This window comes from Somniosus microcephalus, chromosome 4, assembly GCF_052327205.1.
Source record: "Somniosus microcephalus isolate GS21.2 chromosome 4, FLI_Smic_1.0, whole genome shotgun sequence".
NCBI classification, from domain to species: domain Eukaryota; kingdom Metazoa; phylum Chordata; class Chondrichthyes; order Squaliformes; family Somniosidae; genus Somniosus; species Somniosus microcephalus.
The window spans coordinates 4165418-4186781 of NC_140990.1; the positions used below are offsets into that span (position 1 = coordinate 4165418).

Genomic DNA, 21364 nt, shown 5'->3' on the forward strand with positions numbered 1-21364 from the left:
AACGCTCCCCATCTCTGTAAACTCCTCCAGCCTCTGCACCCCTCCCTATCTCTGTAACCTCCTCCAGCCCCTACAACCCTCCCTATCTCTGTAACCTCCTGCAGCCCCTACAACCCTCCCTATCTCTAACCTCCTCCAGCCCCTACAACCCTCCCTATCTCTGTAACCTCCTCCAGCCCCTACACCCCTCCCTATCTCTGTAACCTCCTCCAGCCCCACAACCCTCCCTATCTCTAACCTCCTCCAGGCCCCTACAACCCTCCCTATCTCTGTAACCTCCTCCAGGCTCTTCAACCCTCCCTATCTCTGTAACCTCCTCCAGCCCCTACAACCCTCCCTATCTCTGTAACCTCCTCCAGCCTCTACACCCCTCCCTATCTCTGTAACCTCCTCCAGCCCCTACAACCCTCCCTATCTCTGTAACCCCCTCCAGCCCCTACAACCCTCCCTATCTCTGTAACCTCCTCCAGCCCCTACAACCCTCGCTATCTCTGACCTCCTCCAGCCCTACAACCCTCCCTATCTCTGTAACATCCTCCAGCCCCTACAACCCTCCCTATCTCTGTAACCTCCTCCAGCCCTACAACACTCCCTATCTCTGTAACCTCCTCCAGCCCCTACAACCCTCCCTATCTCTGTAACCTCCTGCAGCCCCTACAACCCTCCCTATCTCTAACCTCCTCCAGCCCCTACAACCCTCCCTATCTCTGTAACCTCCTCCAGCCCCTACACCCCTCCCTATCTCTGTAACCTCCTCCAGCCCCACAACCCTCCCTACCTCTAACCTCCTCCAGGCCCCTACAACCCTCCCTATCTCTGTAACCTCCTCCAGGCTCTTCAACCCTCCCTATCTCTATGACCTCCTCCAGCCCCTAAAATCCTCCCAATCTCTGTAACCTCCTCCAGCCCCTTCCACCCTCCCTACCTCTGTAACCTCCTCCAGCCCCTACAACCCTCCCTATCTCTGTGACCTCCTCCAGCCCCTACAACCCTCGCTATCTGTGTGACCTCCTCCAGCCCCTACACCCCTCCCTATCTCTGTAACCTCCTCCAGCCCTACAACCCTCCCTATCTCTGTAACCTCCTCCAGCCCCTACAACCCTCCCTATCTCTGTAACCTGCTCCAGCCCCTACAACCCTCGCTATCTGTGTGACCTCCTCCAGCCCCTACACCCCTCCCTATCTCTGTAACCCCCTCCAGCCCCTACAACCCTCGCTATCTCTGTGACCTCCTCCAGCCCTACAACGCTCCGAGATCTCCGCGCTCCCCCAATTCTGGCCTCTTGCGCTTCCCCGATTTCCATCGCTCCACCATTGGTGGCCGTGCCTTCAGTCGCCGGGGCCCCGAGCTCTGGAATTCCCTCCCTAAACCTCTCCGCCTCTCTCTCCTCCTTTAAGACGCTCCTTAAAACTGACCTCTGTGACTCAAGCTTTTGGTCGCCTGTCCTAATATCTCCTTACGTGGCTGGGGGTCAAAGTTTGTCCGATAATCGCTCCGGTGATGCACATGGGGACGTTTTACTTCGTGAAAGGGGGTATATAAATGCAGCTTTCCGTCAAACGCTCACTGCTTGTTGACGTTACCTGCCCTTGTTTGGATCTGATCCCTCGATGAGTGAGTATAGGAATTCCCTCTGGGCCCCGTCTCTCTCCGGGTCCAGGTGAATCACTGGGGAGCAAAGTCAGCGGAATGTGTTGGGGGGGGCAAAGAGTGATTGGACACGGATTACAACTTTTATATTGGAAAAAATGTACCTCAAGTTAGTAAAACACAGTCCAGTGAGTGGTACTGAACCACAGGCTCCATTTCCCCCACCATCACTCCACTTTTCCCCTCGCTCTCTCACCGCCTCCCCCTTTCTCTCCCCCTCCCTCAGTGGGTAAACCTCTCGCCTCTGAGTTAGAAGGTTGTGGGATCAAGTCTCACTCCAGAGACTTGAGCACAAAAATCGAGGCTGACACTCCAGTGCTGCACTGTCGGAGGGCAGTACTGAGGGAGCGCCGCACTGTGGGAGGGGCAGTACTGAGGGAGCGCCGCACTGTCGGAGGGGCAGTACTGAGGGAGCGCCGCACTGTCGGAGCGGCAGTACTGAGGGAGCGCCGCACTGTCGGAGGGGCAGTACTGAGGGAGTGCTGCACTGTCGGAGGGTCAGTACTGAGGGAGCGCCGCACTGTGGGAGGGGCAGTACTGAGGGAGCGCCGCACTGTCGGAGGGGCAGTACTGAGGGAGCGCCGCACTGTCGGAGGGGCAGTACTGAGAGAGCGCCGCGCTGTCGGAGGGGCAGTACTGAGGGAGCGCCGCACTGTCGGAGGGGCAGTACTGAGGGAGCACCGCACTGTCGGAGGGGCAGTACTGAGGGAGTGCTGCACTGTCGGAGGGGCAGTACTGAGGGAGTACCACTCTGTCGGAGGGTCAGTACTGAGGGAGCACCACTCTGTCAGAGGGGCAGTACTGAGGGAGTACCACTCTGTCGGAGGGGCAGTACTGAGGGAGCGCCGCACTGTCGGAGGGGCAGTACTGAGGGAGCACCGCACTGTCGGAGGGGCAGTACTGAGGGAGTGCTGCACTGTCGGAGGGGCAGTACTGAGGGAGTACCACTCTGTCGGAGGGTCAGTACTGAGGGAGCGCCGCACTGTCGGAGGGGCGGTACTGAGGGAGTGCTGCACTGTCGGAGGGGTAGTACTGAGGGAGTACCACTCTGTCGGAGGGTCAGTACTGAGGGAGCACTGCACTGTCGGAGGGGCAGTACTGAGGGAGCGCCGCACTGTCGGTGGGGCAGTACTGAGGGAGTGCTGCACTGTCGGAGGGGCAGTACTGAGGGAGTGCTGCACTGTCGGAGGGGCAGTACTGAGAGAGCGCCGCACTGTCGGAGGGGCAGTACTGAGCGAGTGCTGCACTGTCGGAGGGGCAGTACTGAGAGCGCTGCACTGTCGGAGGGGCAGTACTGAGGGAGCGCCGCACTGTCGGAGGGGCAGTACTGAGGGAGCGCTGCACTGTCGGAGGTGCCGTCTTTTGGATGAGATGTTAAACCGAGGCCCCATCTGTCCTCTCAGGCGGATGTAAAAGATCGCACGGCGATATTTCGAAGAAGAGCAGGGGAGTTCTCCCTGGTGTCCTGGGGCCGATATTTATCCCTCAACCAACATCACTAAAACAGATGATCCGGTCATTATCACATTGCTGTTTGTGGGAGCTTGCTGTGCGCAAATTGGCTGCCGCATTTCCCACATTGCAACAGTGACTACACTTCAAAAAGTACTTCATTGGCTGTAAAGCCCTTTGGGACGTCCTGAGGTTGTGAAAGGCGCTGGAGAAATTGGGAATCGTTCTTTCTCTCTCACTCTCTCTCTCTCTCTCTGTCTCTCTCTCTCTGTCTCTCTCTTTCTCTCTCTCTTTCTTTCTCTCTTTCTCTTTCTCTCTCTCTCTTTCTCTCTCTCCGCTCCCCCCCCCCACCCCCGCGGTCTCTGGCATTACCTCTGCTGAAGTTGAATTGTATCCTCTCCCCGCCCCTGGGTTTGCGGAGGGAGACGGGGGTCTCGGTGTCCCCGGGCGGGAGGCCGGGGAGCAGGTATTCCACGTACAGCTGCCGCACGCTCTCATCCCTCGCTGCCCGCGAGCCCGGCGACAGCGACAGCCACAGGACCTCGATCCGCACCTTCTCCTCGGGCTGCGGGCGGCAAGGTAAAAGGAAAAAACACACCCAGGATTAATTCACTCAAAAGTGGGGGGAAAAGATTCTTGTGTCAGAGTCGCCGGGGAATGAAACATAGAAACATAGAAGATAGGAGCAGGAGTAGGCCATTCGGCCCCTCGAGCCTGCTCCGCCATTCAATGCGATCATGGCTGATCATCCAAACTCAGTACCCTGTCCCTGCCTTCTCCCCATATCCCTTGATCCCTTTAGCCTTAAGAAATATATCCAACTCCTTCTTGAATATATTTAATGAATTGACCTCTACTGCCTTCTGTGGTAGAGAATTCCACAGGTTCACCACTCTCTGGGTGAAGAAATTCCTCCTCATTTCTGTCCTAAAAGGCTTACCCCTTATCCTTAGACTGTGACCCCTGGTTCTGGACTCCCCGGCCATCGGGAACATCCTTCCTGCATCTAGTCTGTCCAGTCCTGTCAGAATTTTATAAGTTTCAATGAGATCCCCTCTCATTCTTCTAAACTCCAGCGAGTATAAGCCCAATCGACCCAATCTCTCCTCATACGTCATTCCTGCCATCCCAGGTATCAGCCTGGTGAATCTTCGCTGCACTCCTTCCATGGCAAGAACATCCTTCCTCAGATAAGGCGACCAAAACTGCACACAATACTCAAGGTGTGGTCTCACCAAGGCCCTGTACAACTGCAGCAAGACATCCTTGTTCCTGTACTCGAATCTTCTCTCTACGAAGGCCAACATACCATTTGCCATGAGAGCTGTGGCTGCGGGTGGGGGGACTCTGTTTCACATTCCCACCCGGTGTGGTACAGAGCCCCCCACACACACTCGCACACAGAGCACAGCAAGAGCCCACTCTCCATGTGCTGAGTGTGCCGATCCCAGCCAGGGTGGACGGGTGCCTGTGTGGGGGGGGTGGAAGGGTGGAAATGGGACTAGAACGGACCTCTGACCTCTGGGTTGGATGCCCGGGGGATGAAACCGGTCCGCGGTTCCGTCTTCAGATCAACGTCCGCCAACTCCTGAGGAAAGATTGGAGCTCGGCCGCGATGCCTCACGCGGTCGAACATCCCGCCGGCCTGCTCTCTGCCTGGGGCTCGCACAGGAAGAGTGGTACCCCCTTGGGGGAAGTGGGGGGTGCGGTGGGGGTTAGGGAGCAGAGCAAGCCGGGCGTTTACATACGTATATACAAATTAGGAGCAGGAGTCGGCCCCTCGAGCCTGCTCCGCCATTCAATAAGATCATGGCTGATCTGATCCTAACCTCAAATCTTCTATCACTCTCCATCCCACCCGAACCCATGTGATCTCCCGGGAGAGGCGAAAAACCAGATAAAAGACCCAATGGCCAATTTGGGAGAAAAAAATCTGGGAAATTCCTCTCCGACCCATCTAGGCGATCGGAACTCTTCCAGGAGATCACTCTGTCCCTATATTTCCTACAGTACTTACCTTCTGTAAAGGCGACCTCCACCCCAGCCAGGAACAGGAATAAAACCATCTCCTGAATCTAACAGAATTAGAACACAGTAGGAGCAGGATCAGGCTACACGGTCCCTGGGCCCACTCCGCTACCCACAGGGCCATGACCATTCCGAACCCAGACTCATGTCCAATTTCCTGCCCGCTCCCCGTAACCCTTAATTCCCTTTACTTCTAGGAAACTATCTATTTCTGTTTTAAATTTATTTAATGATGTAGCTTCCACAGCTTTCTGGGGCAGCAAATTCCACAAACCTACCACCCTCTGAGTGAAGAAGTTTCTCCTCATCTCAGTTTTGAAAGAGCAGCCCCTTATTTTAAGATTATGCCCCCTAGTTCTAGTTTCACCCATCATTGGGAACATCCTCCCCGCATCCACCCGATCCAACCCCTTCACAATCTTATATGTTTCAATAAGATCGCCTCTCATTCTTCTGAACTCCAATGTGTAGAGTCCCAATCTACTCAACCTCTCCTCATATGTCCATCCCCTCATCCCCGGGATTAACCAAGTGAACCTTCTTTGTACTAACTCGAGAGCAAGTATGTATTAGTCTAGTAAACCTTAGAGTCATAGAGTTATACAGCACAGAAAGAGGCCCTTCGGCCCATCGTGTCCACGCTGGCCATCAAGCCCTGTCTATTTGTGGTTAACCACTGTTTGTATTCCACTGTGTACATGCCTGGACATGCCTCGGCTGACTCCTCCCACAAGTCCTAGTATAAAGGTGACTGCTCCCCAGCCCTTTGTATTTCTGGACCGGTCGACCACTCGAGGCAGACCTTCATTCTTTTGTTAATAAAAGCCTTTAGTTACTCTCTTAACTCTCAGTCTTTTATGAGTAATTGATAGCGCATCAATTTTATTAACAAAATTTTTATAATGGAGAAGATCCTCACACCAGCATGCCTGGACTTAGATCATCGGGAGGCGGACTCATCCACCAAGTTTACTCACTGGCTTAAGTGTTTCGAAAAATTCCTGACCGCCTCCGCAGCAATCAAATCGGACGAGGACAAACTGGATGTCCTGACCTCCAAAGTGAACCACCGACTGTACTCGGTCATCCAAGACACGACCTCGTACGCGGACGCTATCAAGCTCCTCAAGGACCAGTACACGCGCCCAGTGAACGAAGTGTACGCCAGGCACCTTCTGGGGAGTCGTAAACAACAACCTGGGGAATCGACCGAGGAATACCTTCAGGCACTGTCTGTGCTTGGCCGGGCCTGTGGTTGTAAGGATGTAAAGGCCGCCGTGTACACAGAGGAACTTATCCGGGACGCTTTTGTAGCGAGCCACAGATCCAATTACACCCGACAGCGACTGTTGGAGCAGAGTGACCTCGACCTCAACAAGGCCTCTGAACTCGCACTATCATTGGATGCAGCCTACCGGGGCATGGATGCCTACTCCTCTGCACCGTGGACGCCGCGGGGAATGACAGCCTGGGACACGGTAGGACCGCCTCATAGCGCCGTGCCACCCCAGCCACACCCCAGCAACGGCCCAACTACCGCAGCAGTGTCCCAAGGCCAGACAGCAGTGCCCCAAGGCCAGAAATGCTACTTCTGTGGCCAGGCAAAACACCCCAGAGCGCGCTGCCCGGTGAAAAACGCGATCTGCTCGGGCTGCGGGAAGAAGGGACACTACGCTAATGTCTGCAGGGCCAAAGCCACCCCGAACCCCAGCAGCGCCGCGTGTGGGCCATGCGGGCCACCATCTTGGGCCTCCCCGGCCATGTGCGAACCACCGGTACAGCAGCCATTTTGGACGCCTCCAGCCACATGGGGATCATGGACGCCGCCATCTTGGACGACAGCCGGAACGCAGCAGGCCCCCAACACCGCCTCATCTGATACCCGCAGCGATACACCGACCCCTACGCTAGCATCCGTTACACTGGACCAAGCGAGACCGCACCAGCTGGCCAGTTCCACAATGGACATTAAGGTAAATGGCCACGATACAATCTGCCTTTTTGACTCTGGGAGCACGGAGAGCTTCATCCACCCCGACACGGTGCGGCGTTGCTCTCTCCCAGTCCTGCCTGCGCAACAGCGGATTTCTATGGCCTCCGAGTCCCAGTCGGCGGACATCGGCGGCTACTGCGTAGTGACACTCGTAGTAGACGGGACCGTGTACGATCATTTTAAACTTCTGGTCCTGCCCGACCTCTGCGCTGCCGTCCTGCTGGGGTTAGATTTTCAGTGCCACCTTAAAAGTGTTACGATGGCGTACGGTGGACCCCTACCCCCACTCACAGTCCGCAGCCAGCAGCTTCCAAATTGCCCGCCGCGCACCAGGTGCAACCTCTCCACACTCAGAGTCACCCCCCCCCCACTGTTTGCTAACCTCACCCCCGACTGTAAGCCCATCGCCACAAAGAGCAGGCGATACAGTGCCGGGGACAGGGTTTTCATTAAAACCGAAGTGGAGCGGCTCCTGAAGGAAGGGATTATTGAGGGCAGCTCCAGCCCCTGGCGAGCCCAGGTTGTGGTCGTTAAGACCGGCGAGAAGCAGCGCCTGGTCATCGACTACAGCCAGACAATAAATCGCTACACCCTGCTGGACACCTACCCACTCCCCCGCATAGCTGATATGGTCAACCAGATCGCGCAGTACCGCGTCTTCTCGACCATTGACCTGAAATCAGCGTACCACCAGCTCCCTATCCGCCCTGAGGACCGCCAGTATACTGCCTTTGAGGCAAACGGCCGCCTCTACCACTTCCTTAGGGTTCCCTTTGGCGTCACCAACGGGGTCTCCGTCTTCCAAAGGGAGATGGACCGGATGGTCGATCAAAATGCGTTGCAGGCCACTTTCCCATATCTGGACAATGTGACCATCTGCGGCCGTGACTTGCAGGACCATGACGCAAACCTCGAAAAATTCCTCCGCACCGCCCAACTCCTGAACCTGACATATAACAAGGAGAAGTGCATATTCCGCACAAACCGCCTCGCCATCCTTGGCTGTGTTGTGGAACACGGAGTCATCGGCCCCGACCCCGACCGGATGCGTCCCCTTATGGAACTCCCACTGCCCCACTGCCTCAAGGCCCTGAAGAGGTGCCTAGGGTTTTTCTCTTATTACGCCCAGTGGGTCCCCTGCTATGCGGACAAGGCCCATCCGCTGATCAAGTCCACCTCTTTTCCCTTGACGGCAGAGGCCCGCTTAGCCTTCCACCGTATCAAGGAAGACATTGCCAAAGCCACCATGCACGCAGTGGACGAATCCATCCCCTTCCAGGTGGAAAGTGACGCGTCCGACTTTGCCCTGGCCGCTACCCTCAATCAGGCGGGGAGACCCGTGGCCTTCTTTTCACGAACCCTCCAAGGCCCGGAGACCAGACACTCCGCTGTTGAGAAGGAGGCCCAGGCGATTGTGGAGGCTGTGCGTCATTGGAGGCACTACCTGGCCGGAAAACGATTTACCCTGCTCACTGACCAACGTTCAGTTGCTTTCATGTTTAACAACAAGCAGAGGGGCAAAATCAAAAATGACAAGATCTTGAGGTGGAGAATCGAACTTTCCACCTACAATTACGAGATCTTGTACCGGCCCGGGAAGCTCAATGAACCCCCGGATGCGCTATCGCGTGGCACCTGCGCCAGCGCGCAGATCGATAGACTGCGGGCCCTCCACAATGACCTCTGTCACCCGGGGGTCACCAGGTTCTTCCACTTCATCAAGGCCCGCAACCTGCCTTACTCTATTGAGGAGGTCAGGACCATGACCAGGAACTGCCAAGTCTGCGCTGAGTGCAAACCGCACTTTTATAGACCAGACAGGGCCCACCTGATAAAAGCCACTCGCCCCTTCGAGCGCCTGAGCGTTGATTTTAAAGGGCCTCTCCCCTCCTCCGACCGCAATGTGTATTTCCTCAATATTATTGATGAGTACTCCCGTTTCCCGTTCGCCATCCCCTGCCCGGACATGACCAGTGCCACGGTCATTAAATGTCTGAACGACCTCTTCACCCTGTTCGGTTTCCCCAGCTATATCCATAGCGACCGGGGCTCATCGTTTATGAGCGACGAACTCCGTCAGTACCTGCTAACTAGGGGTATTGCCACAAGCAGGACCACCAGTTACAACCCCCGGGGGAACGGACAGGTGGAAAGAGAGAATGCGACAGTTTGGAAGGCCGCCCTGCTAGCCTTAAAGTCTAGGGGCCTTCCAACCTCCTGCTGGCAGGATGTGCTCCCCGATGCGCTCCACTCTATTCGGTCACTGCTCTGCACTGCCACTAACGCCACCCCTCATGAGGAAATGTTTGTCTTCCCAAGGAAGTCCACATCGGGGACATCGCTACCGCCATGGCTGACGTCCCCAGGGCCGGTCCTACTGAGAAGGCACGTGAGGACCCATAAAACGGACCCCCTGGTCGAGAGGGTCGACCTCCTCCACGCCAACCCCCAGTATGCTTACATTGCAAACCCGGACGGGCGGGAGGACACAGTCTCCATAAGAGACCTTGCACCCTCGGGGGCCGCAGTAACCCACTACCCACTACCACCCCCCCCCACGATCCGATATCCAGCCCCAGCAGACGGCAGGCCTGGGCCCCGCGACCCGCTCGACATCTACGAGGACGACACGCCTGTGCCACAGCCCACGCAGGACTCGACGCCGGAAGCTTCACTACCCCTGCCGTCGCCACGCCGATCACAGCGGCAGACAAGACCTCCGGAGAGACTCCAATACACTAACTTTTAATACACTTCACCCCGCCGGACTCAATTTTAAACAAGGGGTGAATGTGGTAAACCACTGTTTGTATTCCACTGTGTACATGCCTGGACATGCCTCGGCTGACTCCTCCCACAAGCCCTAGTATAAAGGTGACTGCTCCCCAGCCCTTTGTATTTCTGGACCGGTCGACCACTCGAGGCACACCTTCATTCTTTTGTTAATAAAAGCCTTTAGTTACTCTCTTAACTCTCAGTCTTTTATGAGTAATTGATAGCGCATCACTATTCTAATCCCATTTTCCCACACTTGGTCCGTAGCCTTGTATGCTATCACGTTTGAAGTGCTGATCTAAATGCTTCTTGAATGTTGTGAGGGTTCCTGCCTCTACCACCCTTTCAGGCAGTGAGTTCCAGATTCCAACCACCCTCCGGGTGAAAAAGTTTTTCCTCAAATCCCCTCTAAACCTCCTGCCCCTTACCTTGAAACTATGCCCCCTGGTTATTGACCCCTCTACTAAGGGGAAAAGTTCCTTTCTATCTACCCTATCTATGCCCCTCATAATTTTTTACCCTCAATCAGGTCCCCCCTCAGCCTTCTCTGCTCTAAGGAAAACAACCCCAGCCTGTCCAGTCTCTCTTCATAGCTGAAGTGCTCCAGGCCAGGTAACATCCTGGTGAATCTCCTCTGCACCCTCTCCAAAGCAATCACATCCTTCCTATAGTGTGGCGACCAGAACTGCACACAGTATTCCAGCTGTGGCCTAACTAGCGTTTTGTACAGCTCCATCATAACCTCCCTGCTCTTGCCTTCATTAGCCGAGGACCCTAACCTTGAAACTATGCCCCCTGGTTATTGACCCCTCTACTAAGGGGAAAAGCTACCTTCTATCTACCTTCTCTGAACTGCTTCCAACGCATTTACATCCCTCCTTAAATAAGGAGACCAATACTGTACACAGTACTCCAGATGTGGTCTCACCAATAACCCCACCTCGTCTGCGCCTGGCTGAGGCCCACCAGCCCCCACCACAGCCCCGGACACCCACTGCCGCACCCTCAGCTCAGGAACCCCCTGATGTGAACCCCGCCTTTCCCACCCCCAGAGTATTCGCATCGACAGCCCTCACCGGCCTCAGCGGAGCATCCAGTGGGAACTGTATCAGCTCGTCGCTGTCTGTCGTCTGCGTCTCGCTGGCATCTGGTGTCTGGGATTCGCTGCGGTCTGCCGTCTGGGACAACTTGGCGTCTGCCGTCTGGGAGACGCGGGCATCTGATTAAAAATTCGGGGAGACTGCATTCAATATACAATCATGATAACAGCGTCGCTCTGTAAAAGCACCCCGAACCCCTCGATTAGATTCCAGCCTGTAACTCACTCCCGGGTATCTGTTATTCTATATATAAACCCCCCGAACCCCTCGATTAGATTCCAGCCTGTAACTCACTCCCAGGTATGTTATTCTATATATAAACCCCCCGAACCCCTCGATTAGATTCCAGCCTGTAACTCACTCCCGGGTATCTGTTATTCTATATATAAACCCCCCGAACCCCTCGATTAGATTCCAGCCTGTAACTCACTCCCGGGTATCTGTTATTCTATATATAAACCCCCCGAACCCCTCGATTAGATTCCAGCCTGTAACTCACTCCCGGGTATCTGTTATTCTATATATAAACCACCCGAACCCCTCGATTAGATTCCAGCCTGTAACTCACTCCCGGGTATCTGTTATTCTATATATAAACCCCCCCCGAACCCCTCGATTAGATTCCAGCCTGTAACTCACTCCCGGGTATCTGTTATTCTATATATAAACCCCTCTGAACCCCTCGATTAGATTCCAGCCTGTAACTCACTCCCGGGTATCTGTTATTCTATACATAAACCCCTCTGAACCCCTCGATTAGATTCCAGCCTGTAACTCACTCCCGGGTATCTGTTATTCTATATATAAACCCCCCGAACCCCTCGATTAGATTCCAGCCTGTAACTCACTCCCGGGTATCTGTTATTCTATATATATAAACCCCTGAACCCCTTGATTAGATTCCAGCCTGTAACTCACTCCCGGGTATCTGTTATTTTATATATAAACCCCCGAACCCCTCGATTAGATTCCAGCCTGTAACTCACTCCCGGGTATCTGTTATTTTATATATAAACCCCCCGAACCCCTTGATTAGATTCCAGCCTGTAACTCACTCCCGGGTATCTGTTATTCTATATATAAACCCCCCGAACCCCTCGATTAGATTCCAGCCTGTAACTCACTCCCGGGTATCTGTTATTCTATATATAAACCCCCGAACCCCTTGATTAGATTCCAGCCTGTAACTCACTCCCGGTGTCTGATGTCACTCTGTCTCCTACCTGCCCTGGATGCTCTGGGTCGCTCCGACTCTTTCCCCTCTGTCCTGTGCTCGCCTCTCTGCCCTGCCGCATCACCCGCATCCCGGAGACGGGCACAGACCTGGGGAAAAAAGGGAATTTGAAAGGAGGGGAGGGAACGAGTATCGTTTCTAACATAAAATACGCAGCCAGGTTCAACCCACCCACACCGCAGAATGGGCGGTGAGAGTGAGAATGCAGCAACTCTCACAGAATGAGGGAGCACAGGAGGAGGCCATTCGGCCCATCGTGCCTGTGCTGGCCATTTAGCCCCACTCCCCCCCGCTCTTTCCCCAGAGCCCCGAAAAATGTCCCCCTTCAATATTTCTCGAATTCCCTTTTGAAAATTACTATTGAATCTGCTTCCACCGCCCTTTCAGGCAGCGCATTCCAGATCACAACAACTCGCTGTGTAAAATAAATTCTCCTCATCTCCCCTCTGGTTCTTTTGCCAGTTACCTTAAATCTGTGTCCTCTGGTTACCGACCCTCCTGCCATTGGAAACTCTTTCTCCTTATTTACTCTATCAAACCCCCTCGTAATTTTGAACACCTCTCCTTAACCTTCTCTGCTCTAAGGAGAACAATCCCAGCTTCTCCAGTCTCTCCACGTAACTGAAGTCCCTCATCCCTGGTACCATTCTGGTCAATCTCCTCTTAACCTTCTCTGCTCTAAGGAGAACAACCCCAGCTTCTCCAGTCTCTCCACATAACTGAAGTCCCTCATCCCTGGTACCATTCTGGTCAATCTCCTCTTAACCTTCTCTGCTCTAAGGAGAACAATCCCAGCTTCTCCAGTCTCTCCACGTAACTGAAGTCCCTCATCCCTGGTACCATTCTGGTCAATCTCCCCTTAACCGTCTCTGCTCCAAGGAGAACAATCCCAGCTTCTCCAGTCTCTCCACATCACTGAAGTCCCTCATCCCTGGTACCATTCTGGTCAATCTCCCCTTAACCTTCTCTGCTCTAAGGAGAACAATCCCAGCTTCTCCAGTCTCTCCACATAACTGAAGTCCCTCATCCCTGGTACCATTCTGGTCAATCTCCCCTTAACCTTCTCTGCTCCAAGGAGAACAATCCCAGCTTCTCCAGTCTCTCCACATCACTGAAGTCCCTCATCCCTGGTACCATTCTGGTCAATCTCCCCTTAACCTTCTCTGCTGTAAGGAGAACAATCCCAGCTTCTCCAGTCTCTCCACATCACTGAAGACCCTCATCCCTGGTACCATTCTGGTCAATCTCCCCTTAACCTTCTCTGCTCTAAGGAGAACAATCCCAGCTTCTCCAGTCTCTCCACATCACTGAAGTCCCTCATCCCTGGTACCATTCTGGTCAATCTCCCCTTAACCTTCTCTGCTCCAAGGAGAACAATCCCAGCTTCTCCAGTCTCTCCATGTAACTGAAGACCCTCATCCCTGGTACCATTCTGGTCAATCTCCCCTTAACCTTCTCTGCTCTAAGGAGAACAATCCCAGCTTCTCCAGTCTCTCCATGTAACTGAAGACCCTCATCCCTGGTACCATTCTGGTCAATCTCCTCCGCACTCTCTCCAAGGCCTTGACATCCTTCCTAAAGTGCGGTGCCCAGAATTGGACACAATACTGCAGCTGGGGCCGAACCCAGTGATTTGTCATGGTTTATTGCCGCAAATGTAATTCGAACTAACCTCTGCAATTCCCTCCCTAAACCTCTCCGCCTCTCTCTTCCTCCTTTAAGACTCTCCTTAAACCCTAGCTCTTTGACCAAGCTGTTGGTCACCTGTCCTAATATCTCCTTATGTGGCTCGGTGTCAAATTGTGTCTGATTTACGCTCCTCTGAAGTGCCTTGGGACATTTTACGACATTAAAGGTGCTGGATATACACCTCGCACAAAGTGATGGTGGTTGGAGGTCAACCATCACAGCCCCAGGACATCACTACAGGATTTCCTCAGGGCAGTGTCCTAGGCCCAACCATCTTCAGCTGCTTCAGCAATGACCTTCCCTCCAACATAAAGTCAGAAATGGGGATGTTCGCCGATGACTGCACAGTGTTCAGCACCATTCACAACTCCTCAGATAATGAAGCAGTCCATGCCCACATGCAACAAGAGCTGGACAACGTTCAGGCTTGGGCTGATAAGTGGCAGGTTACATTCATAGGCACTGGCTATCCCCAACAAGTGAGAATCTAACTATCTCCGCTTTGACATTCAACGGCATTACCATCGCCGAATCCCCCACTATCAACATCCTGGGGGTCACCAGTGACCAGAAACTTAACTGGACCAGCCACATAAATACTGTGGCCACAAGAGCAGGTCAGAGGCTGGGTATTCTGCGGCGAGTGTCTCACCTCCTGACTTCCCAAAGCCTTTCCACCATCGACAAGGCACAAGTCAGGAGTGCGATGGAATACTCTCCACTTGCCTGGATGAGTGCAGCTCCAACAACACTCAAGAAGCTCGACACCATCCAGGACAAAGCAGCCCGCTTGATCGGCAGCCCATCCACCACCTTAAACATTCACTCCCTCCACCACCGGCGCACCGTGGCTGCAGTGTGTACCATCTACAAGATGCACTGCAGCAACTCGCCAAGGCTTCTTCGGCAGCACCTTCCAAACCCGCGACCTCTTCCACCTAGAAGGACAAGGGCAGCAGGCACGTGGGAACACCACCACCTCCAAGTTCCCCTCCAAGTCACACACACCATCCTGACTTGGAAATATATCGCCGATCCTTCATCGTCGCTGGGTCAAAATCCTGGAACTCCCTCCCTAACAGCACTGTGGGAGTACCCTCACCACACGGACTGCAGCGGTTCAAGAAGGCGGCTCACCACCACCTTCTCAAGGGCAATTAGGGATGGGCAATAAATGCCGGCCTTGCCAGCGACGCCCAAATTCCATGAACGAATATTTAAAAAAAATGTTGACTGGTGAATCTACCCTGAAATCGCCTCTTTTCCTCCCTCCCTCGCCCCGTTCACCTGTAATCTGTCGAGTTTCCCCTCCTCACGTGCGTTGGCAGAGCGCTGGATCAACTCCATCTCTTCCTCCCCGTACAGTCCGATCGTCTCGTTCTTCGGAACTCGCAGTCTGACCCAGTACTCCAGCTTCCCAATCGTCCGGCTCCTCGGTCCAACATCTGCGGAGTAAGGTAACGGTCAGAGGGTGAGAGGTCAGAGGTGAGAGGCCCCACCACCCAGTCTCCCAATCCGAGAGAGGGACTGAGAGACACCAGTCAGTGTACAGATATCTCCCTGAGGGAGAGGGACTGAGAGACACCAGTCAGTGTACAGATATCTCCCTGAGAGAGAGAGGGACTGAGAGACACCAGTCAGTGTACAGATATCTCCCTGAGGGAGAGTGGGACTGAGACACCAGTCAGTGTACAGATATCTCCCTGAGAGAGGGGGGACTGAGAGACACCAGTCAGTGTACAGATATCTCCCTGAGAGAGAGGGACTGAGAGACACCAGTCAGTGTACAGATATTTCCCTGAGAGAGAGGGACTGAGAGACACCAGTCAGTGTACAGATATCTCCCTGAGAGAGAGAGGGGACTGAGAGACACAAGTCAGTTTACAGATATCTCCCTGAGAGAGAGGGACTGAGAGACACCAGTCAGTGTACAGATACCGCCCTGAGGGAGAGGGACTGAGAGACACCAGTCAGTGTACAGATATCTCCCTGAGAGAGAGGGACTGAGAGACACCAGTCAGTGTACAGATATCTCCCTGAGGGTGAGGGGACTGAGAGACTCCAGTCAGTGTACAGATATCGCCCTGAGGGAGGGGGGACTGAGAGACACCAGTCATTGTGCAGATATCTCCCTGAGAGGGAGGGTCTGAGAGACACCAGTCAGTGTACAGATATCTCCCTGAGGGAGGGGGACTGAGAGACACCAGTCAGTGTACAGATATCTCCCTGAGGGAGAGGGACTGAGAGACACCAGTCAGTGTACAGATATCTCCCTGAGGGTGAGGGGACTGAGAGACACCAGTCAGTGTACAGATATCTCCCTGAGAGAGGGACTGAGAGACACCAGTCAGTGTACAGATATCTCCCTGAGAGAGAGGGTCTGAGAGACACCAGTCAGTGTACAGATATCTCCCTGAGAGAGAGGGACTGAGAGACACCAGTCAGTGTACAGATATCTCCCTGAGGGAGAGGGACTGAGAGACACCAGTCAGTGTACAGATATCTCCCTGAGGGAGAGGGGACTGAGAGACACCAGTCAGTGTACAGATATCTCCCTGAGGGAGAGGGACTGAGAGACACCAGTCAGGGTACAGATATCGCCCTGAGGGAGGGGGGACTGAGAGACACCAGTCATTGTGCAGATATCTCCCTGAGAGGGAGGGTCTGAGAGACACCAGTCAGTGTACAGATATCTTCCTGAGGGAGAGGGGACTGAGAGACAACAGTCAGTGTACAGATATCTCCCTGAGGGAGAGGGGACTGAGAGACATCAGTCAGTGTACAGATATCTCCCTGAGGGAGAGGGACTGAGAGACACCAGTCAGTGTACAGGTATCTCCCTGAGGGAGAGGGACTGAGAGACACCAGTCAGTGTACAGATATCTCCCTGAGGAAGAGGGACTGAGAGACACCAGTCAGTGTACAGATATCTCCCTGAGGGAGAGGGACTGAGAGACACCAGTCATTGTGCAGATATCTCCCTGAGAGGGAGGGTCTGAGAGACACCAGTCAGTGTACAGATATCTTCCTGAGAGAGAGGAACTGAGAGACACCAGTCAGTGTACAGATATCTCCCTGAGAGAGAGGGGACTGAGAGACACCAGTCAGCGTACAGATATCTCCCTGAGGGAGAGGGACTAAGAGACACCAGTCAGTGTACAGATATCTCCCTGACAGGGAGGGGACTGAGAGACACCAGTCAGTGTACAGATATCTCCCTGAGAGAGAGGGGAGACTGAGAGACACCAGTCAGTGTACAGATATCTCCCTGAGGGAGGGGGGACTGAGAGACACCAGTCAGTGTACAGATATCGCCCTGAGGGAGAGGGACTGAGAGACACCAGTCAGTGTACAGATATCTCCCTGAGGGAGAGAGGGGACTGAGAGACACCAGTCAGTGTACAGGTATCTCCCTGAGAGAGAGGGGACTGAGAGACACCAGTCAGTGTACAGATATCTCCCTGAGGGAGAGGGACTGAGAGACACCAGTCAGTGTACAGATATCTCCCTGACAGAGAGGGGACTGAGAGACACCAGTCAGTGTACAGATATATCCCTGAGGGAGAGGGACTGAGAGACACCAGTCAGTGTACAGATATTTCCCTGAGAGAGAGGGACTGAGAGACACCAGTCAGTGTACAGATATCTCCCTGAGAGAGAGAGGGGACTGAGAGACACAAGTCAGTTTACAGATACCGCCCTGAGGGAGAGGGACTGAGAGACACCAGTCAGTGTACAGATATCTCCCTGAGAGAGAGGGACTGAGAGACACCAGTCAGTGTACAGATATCTCCCTGAGGGTGAGGGGACTGAGAGACTCCAGTCAGTGTACAGATATCGCCCTGAGGGAGGGGGGACTGAGAGACACCAGTCATTGTGCAGATATCTCCCTGAGAGGGAGGGTCTGAGAGACACCAGTCAGTGTACAGATATCTCCCTGAGAGAGAGGGACTGAGAGACACCAGTCAGTGTACAGATATCTCCCTGAGGGTGAGGGGACTGAGAGACACCAGTCAGTGTACAGATATCTCCCTGAGAGAGGGACTGAGAGACACCAGTCAGTGTACAGATATCTCCCTGAGAGAGAGGGTCTGAGAGACACCAGTCAGTGTACAGATATCTCCCTGAGAGAGAGGGACTGAGAGACACCAGTCAGTGTACAGATATCTCCCTGAGGGAGAGGGACTGAGAGACACCAGTCAGTGTACAGATATCTCCCTGAGGGAGAGGGGACTGAGAGACACCAGTCAGTGTACAGATATCTCCCTGAGGGAGAGGGACTGAGAGACACCAGTCAGGGTACAGATATCGCCCTGAGGGAGGGGGGACTGAGAGACACCAGTCATTGTGCAGATATCTCCCTGAGAGGGAGGGTCTGAGAGACACCAGTCAGTGTACAGATATCTTCCTGAGGGAGAGGGGACTGAGAGACACCAGTCAGTGTACAGATATCTCCCTGAGGGAGAGGGGACTGATAGACATCAGTCAGTGTACAGATATCTCCCTGAGGGAGAGGGACTGAGAGACACCAGTCAGTGTACAGGTATCTCCCTGAGGGAGAGGGACTGAGAGACACCAGTCAGTGTACAGATATCTCCCTGAGGAAGAGGGACTGAGAGACACCAGTCAGTGTACAGATATCGCCCTGAGGGAGAGGGACTGAGAGACACCAGTCATTGTGCAGATATCTCCCTGAGAGGGAGGGTCTGAGAGACACCAGTCAGTGTACAGATATCTTCCTGAGAGAGAGGAACTGAGAGACACCAGTCAGTGTACGGATATCTCCCTGAGGGAGAGGGGACTGAGAGACATCAGTCAGTGTACAGATATCTCCCTGAGGGAGAGGGACTGAGAGACACCAGTCAGTGTGCAGATTTCTCCCTGAGAGGGAGGGTCTGAGAGACACCAGTCAGTGTACAGATATCTTCCTGAGTGAGAGGGGACTGAGAGACACCAGACAGTGTACAGATATCTCCCTGAGAGAGAGGGACTGAGAGACACCAGTCAGTGTACAGATATCGCCCTGAGGGAGAGGGACTGAGAGACACCAGTCATTGTGCAGATATCTCCCTGAGAGGGAGGGTCTGAGAGACACCAGTCAGTGTACAGATATCTTCCTGAGAGAGAGGAACTGAGAGACACCAGTCAGTGTACGGATATCTCCCTGAGGGAGAGGGGACTGAGAGACATCAGTCAGTGTACAGATATCTCCCTGAGGGAGAGGGACTGAGAGACACCAGTCAGTGTGCAGATTTCTCCCTGAGAGGGAGGGTCTGAGAGACACCAGTCAGTGTACAGATATCTTCCTGAGTGAGAGGGGACTGAGAGACACCAGACAGTGTACAGATATCTCCCTGAGAGAGAGGGACTGAGAGACACCAGTCAGTGTACAGATATCTCCCTGAGGGAGAGGGACTGAGACACCAGTCAGTGTACAGATATCTCTCTGAGAGAGAGGGGACTGAGAGACACCAGACAGTGTACAGATATCTCCCTGAGAGAGAGGGACTGAGAGACACCAGTCAGTGTACAGATATCTCCCTGAGAGAGAGGGACTGAGAGACACCAGTCAGTATACAGATATCTCCCTGAGGGAGAGGGACTGAGAGACACCAGTCAGTGTACAGATATCTCCCTGAGAGAGAGGGACTGAGAGACACCAGTCAGTGTACAGATATCTCCCTGAGAGAGAGGGACTGAGAGACACCAGTCAGTGTACAGATATCTCCCTGAGAGAGAGGGGACTGAGAGACACCAGTCAGTGTACAGATATCTCCCTGAGGGAGAGGGACTGAGACACCAGTCAGTGTACAGATATCTCCCTGAGGGAGAGAGGGACTGAGAGACACCAGTCAGTGTACAGATATCTCCCTGAGGGAGAGGGGACTGAGAGACACCAGTCAGTGTACAGATATCTCCCTGAGAGAGAGAGGGACTGAGACACCAGTCAGTGTACAGATATCTCCCTGAGGGAGAGAGGACTGGGAGACACCAGTCAGTGTACAGATATCTCCCTGAGGGAGAGAGGGACAGAGAGACACCAGTCAGTGTACAGATATCTCCCTGAGGGAGAGGGGACTGAGAGACACCAGTCAGTGTACAGATATCTCCCTGAGAGAGAGGGGACTGAGAGACACCAGTCAGTGTATAGGTATCTCCCTGAGGGAGCGAGGGACTGAGAGACACCAGTCAGTGTACAGATATCTCCCTGAGGGAGAGAGGACTGAGAGACACCAGTCAGTGTAGATATCTCCCTGAGAGAGAGAGGACTGAGAGACACCAGTCAGTGTACAGATATCTCCCTGAGGGAGAGAGGGACTGAGAGACACCAGTCAGTGTACAGATATCTCCCTGAGAGAGAGGGTCTGAGAGACACCAGTCAGTGTACAGATATCTCCCTGAGAGAGGGACTGAGAGACACCAGTCAATGTACAGATATCTCCCTGAGGGAGAGAGGGGACTGAGAGACACCAGTCAGTGTACAGATATCTCCCTGAGGGAGAGAGGGGACTGAGAGACACCAGTCAGTGTACAGATATCTCCCCAAGGGAGAGAGGGACTGAGAGACACCAGTCAGTGTACAGATATCTCCCTGAGGGAGAGAGGGACTGAGAGACACCAGTCAGTGTACAGATATCTCCCTGAGGGAGAGGGACTGAGAGACACCAGTCAGTGTACAGATATCTCCCTGAGGGAGAGAGGGACTGAGAGGCACCAGTCAATGTACAGATATCTCCCTGAGGGAGAGGGACTGAGAGACACCAGTCAGTGTACAGATATCTCCCTGAGGGAGAGAGGGACTGAGAGGCACCAGTCAATGTACAGATATCTCCCTGAGGGAGAGGGACTGAGAGACACCAGTCAGTGTACAGATATCTCCCTGAGGGAGAGGGACTGAGAGACACCAGTCAGTGTACAGATATCTCCCTGAGAGAGAGGGACTGAGAGACACCAGTCAGTGTACAGATATCTCCCTGAGAGAGAGGGACTGAGAGACACCAGTCAGTGTACAGATATCTCCCTGAGGGAGAGGGACTGAGAGACACCAGTCAGTGTACAGATATCTCCCTGAGGGAGATGGGACTGAGAGACACCAGTCAGTGTACAGATATCTCCCTGAGAGAGAGGGGACTGAGAGACTCCAGTCAGTGTACAGATATCTCCCTGAGGGAGAGGGGACTGAGAGACACCAGTCAGTGTACAGATATCTCCCTGAGGGAGAGGGACTGAGAGACACCAGTCAGTGTACAGATATCTCCCTGAGGGAGAGAGGGACTGAGAGACACCAGTCAGTGTACAGATATCTCCCTGAGGGAGAGAGGGACTGAGAGACACCAGTCAGTGTACAGATATCTCCCTGAGAGAGAGGGACTGAGAGACACCAGTCAATGTACAGATATCTCCCTGAGGGAGAGGGACTGAGTGACACCAGTCAGTGTACA

General features: G+C 53.8%; 1 protein-coding gene across 1 annotated transcript in view; it reads right to left on the reverse strand.

Annotated features, from left to right (window-relative positions):
* The window catches only part of LOC147118193 (uncharacterized), a 62225-nt gene that overhangs the window by 11792 nt on the left and 29069 nt on the right, over positions 1–21364 (reverse strand). Inside the window, exons 3-7 of the mRNA XM_085983675.1 lie at positions 15210–15367; positions 12277–12322; positions 10976–11118; positions 3476–3668; positions 1585–1669 (exon numbers count right to left, since the gene is read on the reverse strand). Coding sequence (XP_085839801.1) covers positions 1585–1669; positions 3476–3668; positions 10976–11118; positions 12277–12322; positions 15210–15367 — 625 coding nt within the window. The remainder of the gene's footprint in view (positions 1–1584; positions 1670–3475; positions 3669–10975; positions 11119–12276; positions 12323–15209; positions 15368–21364) is intronic.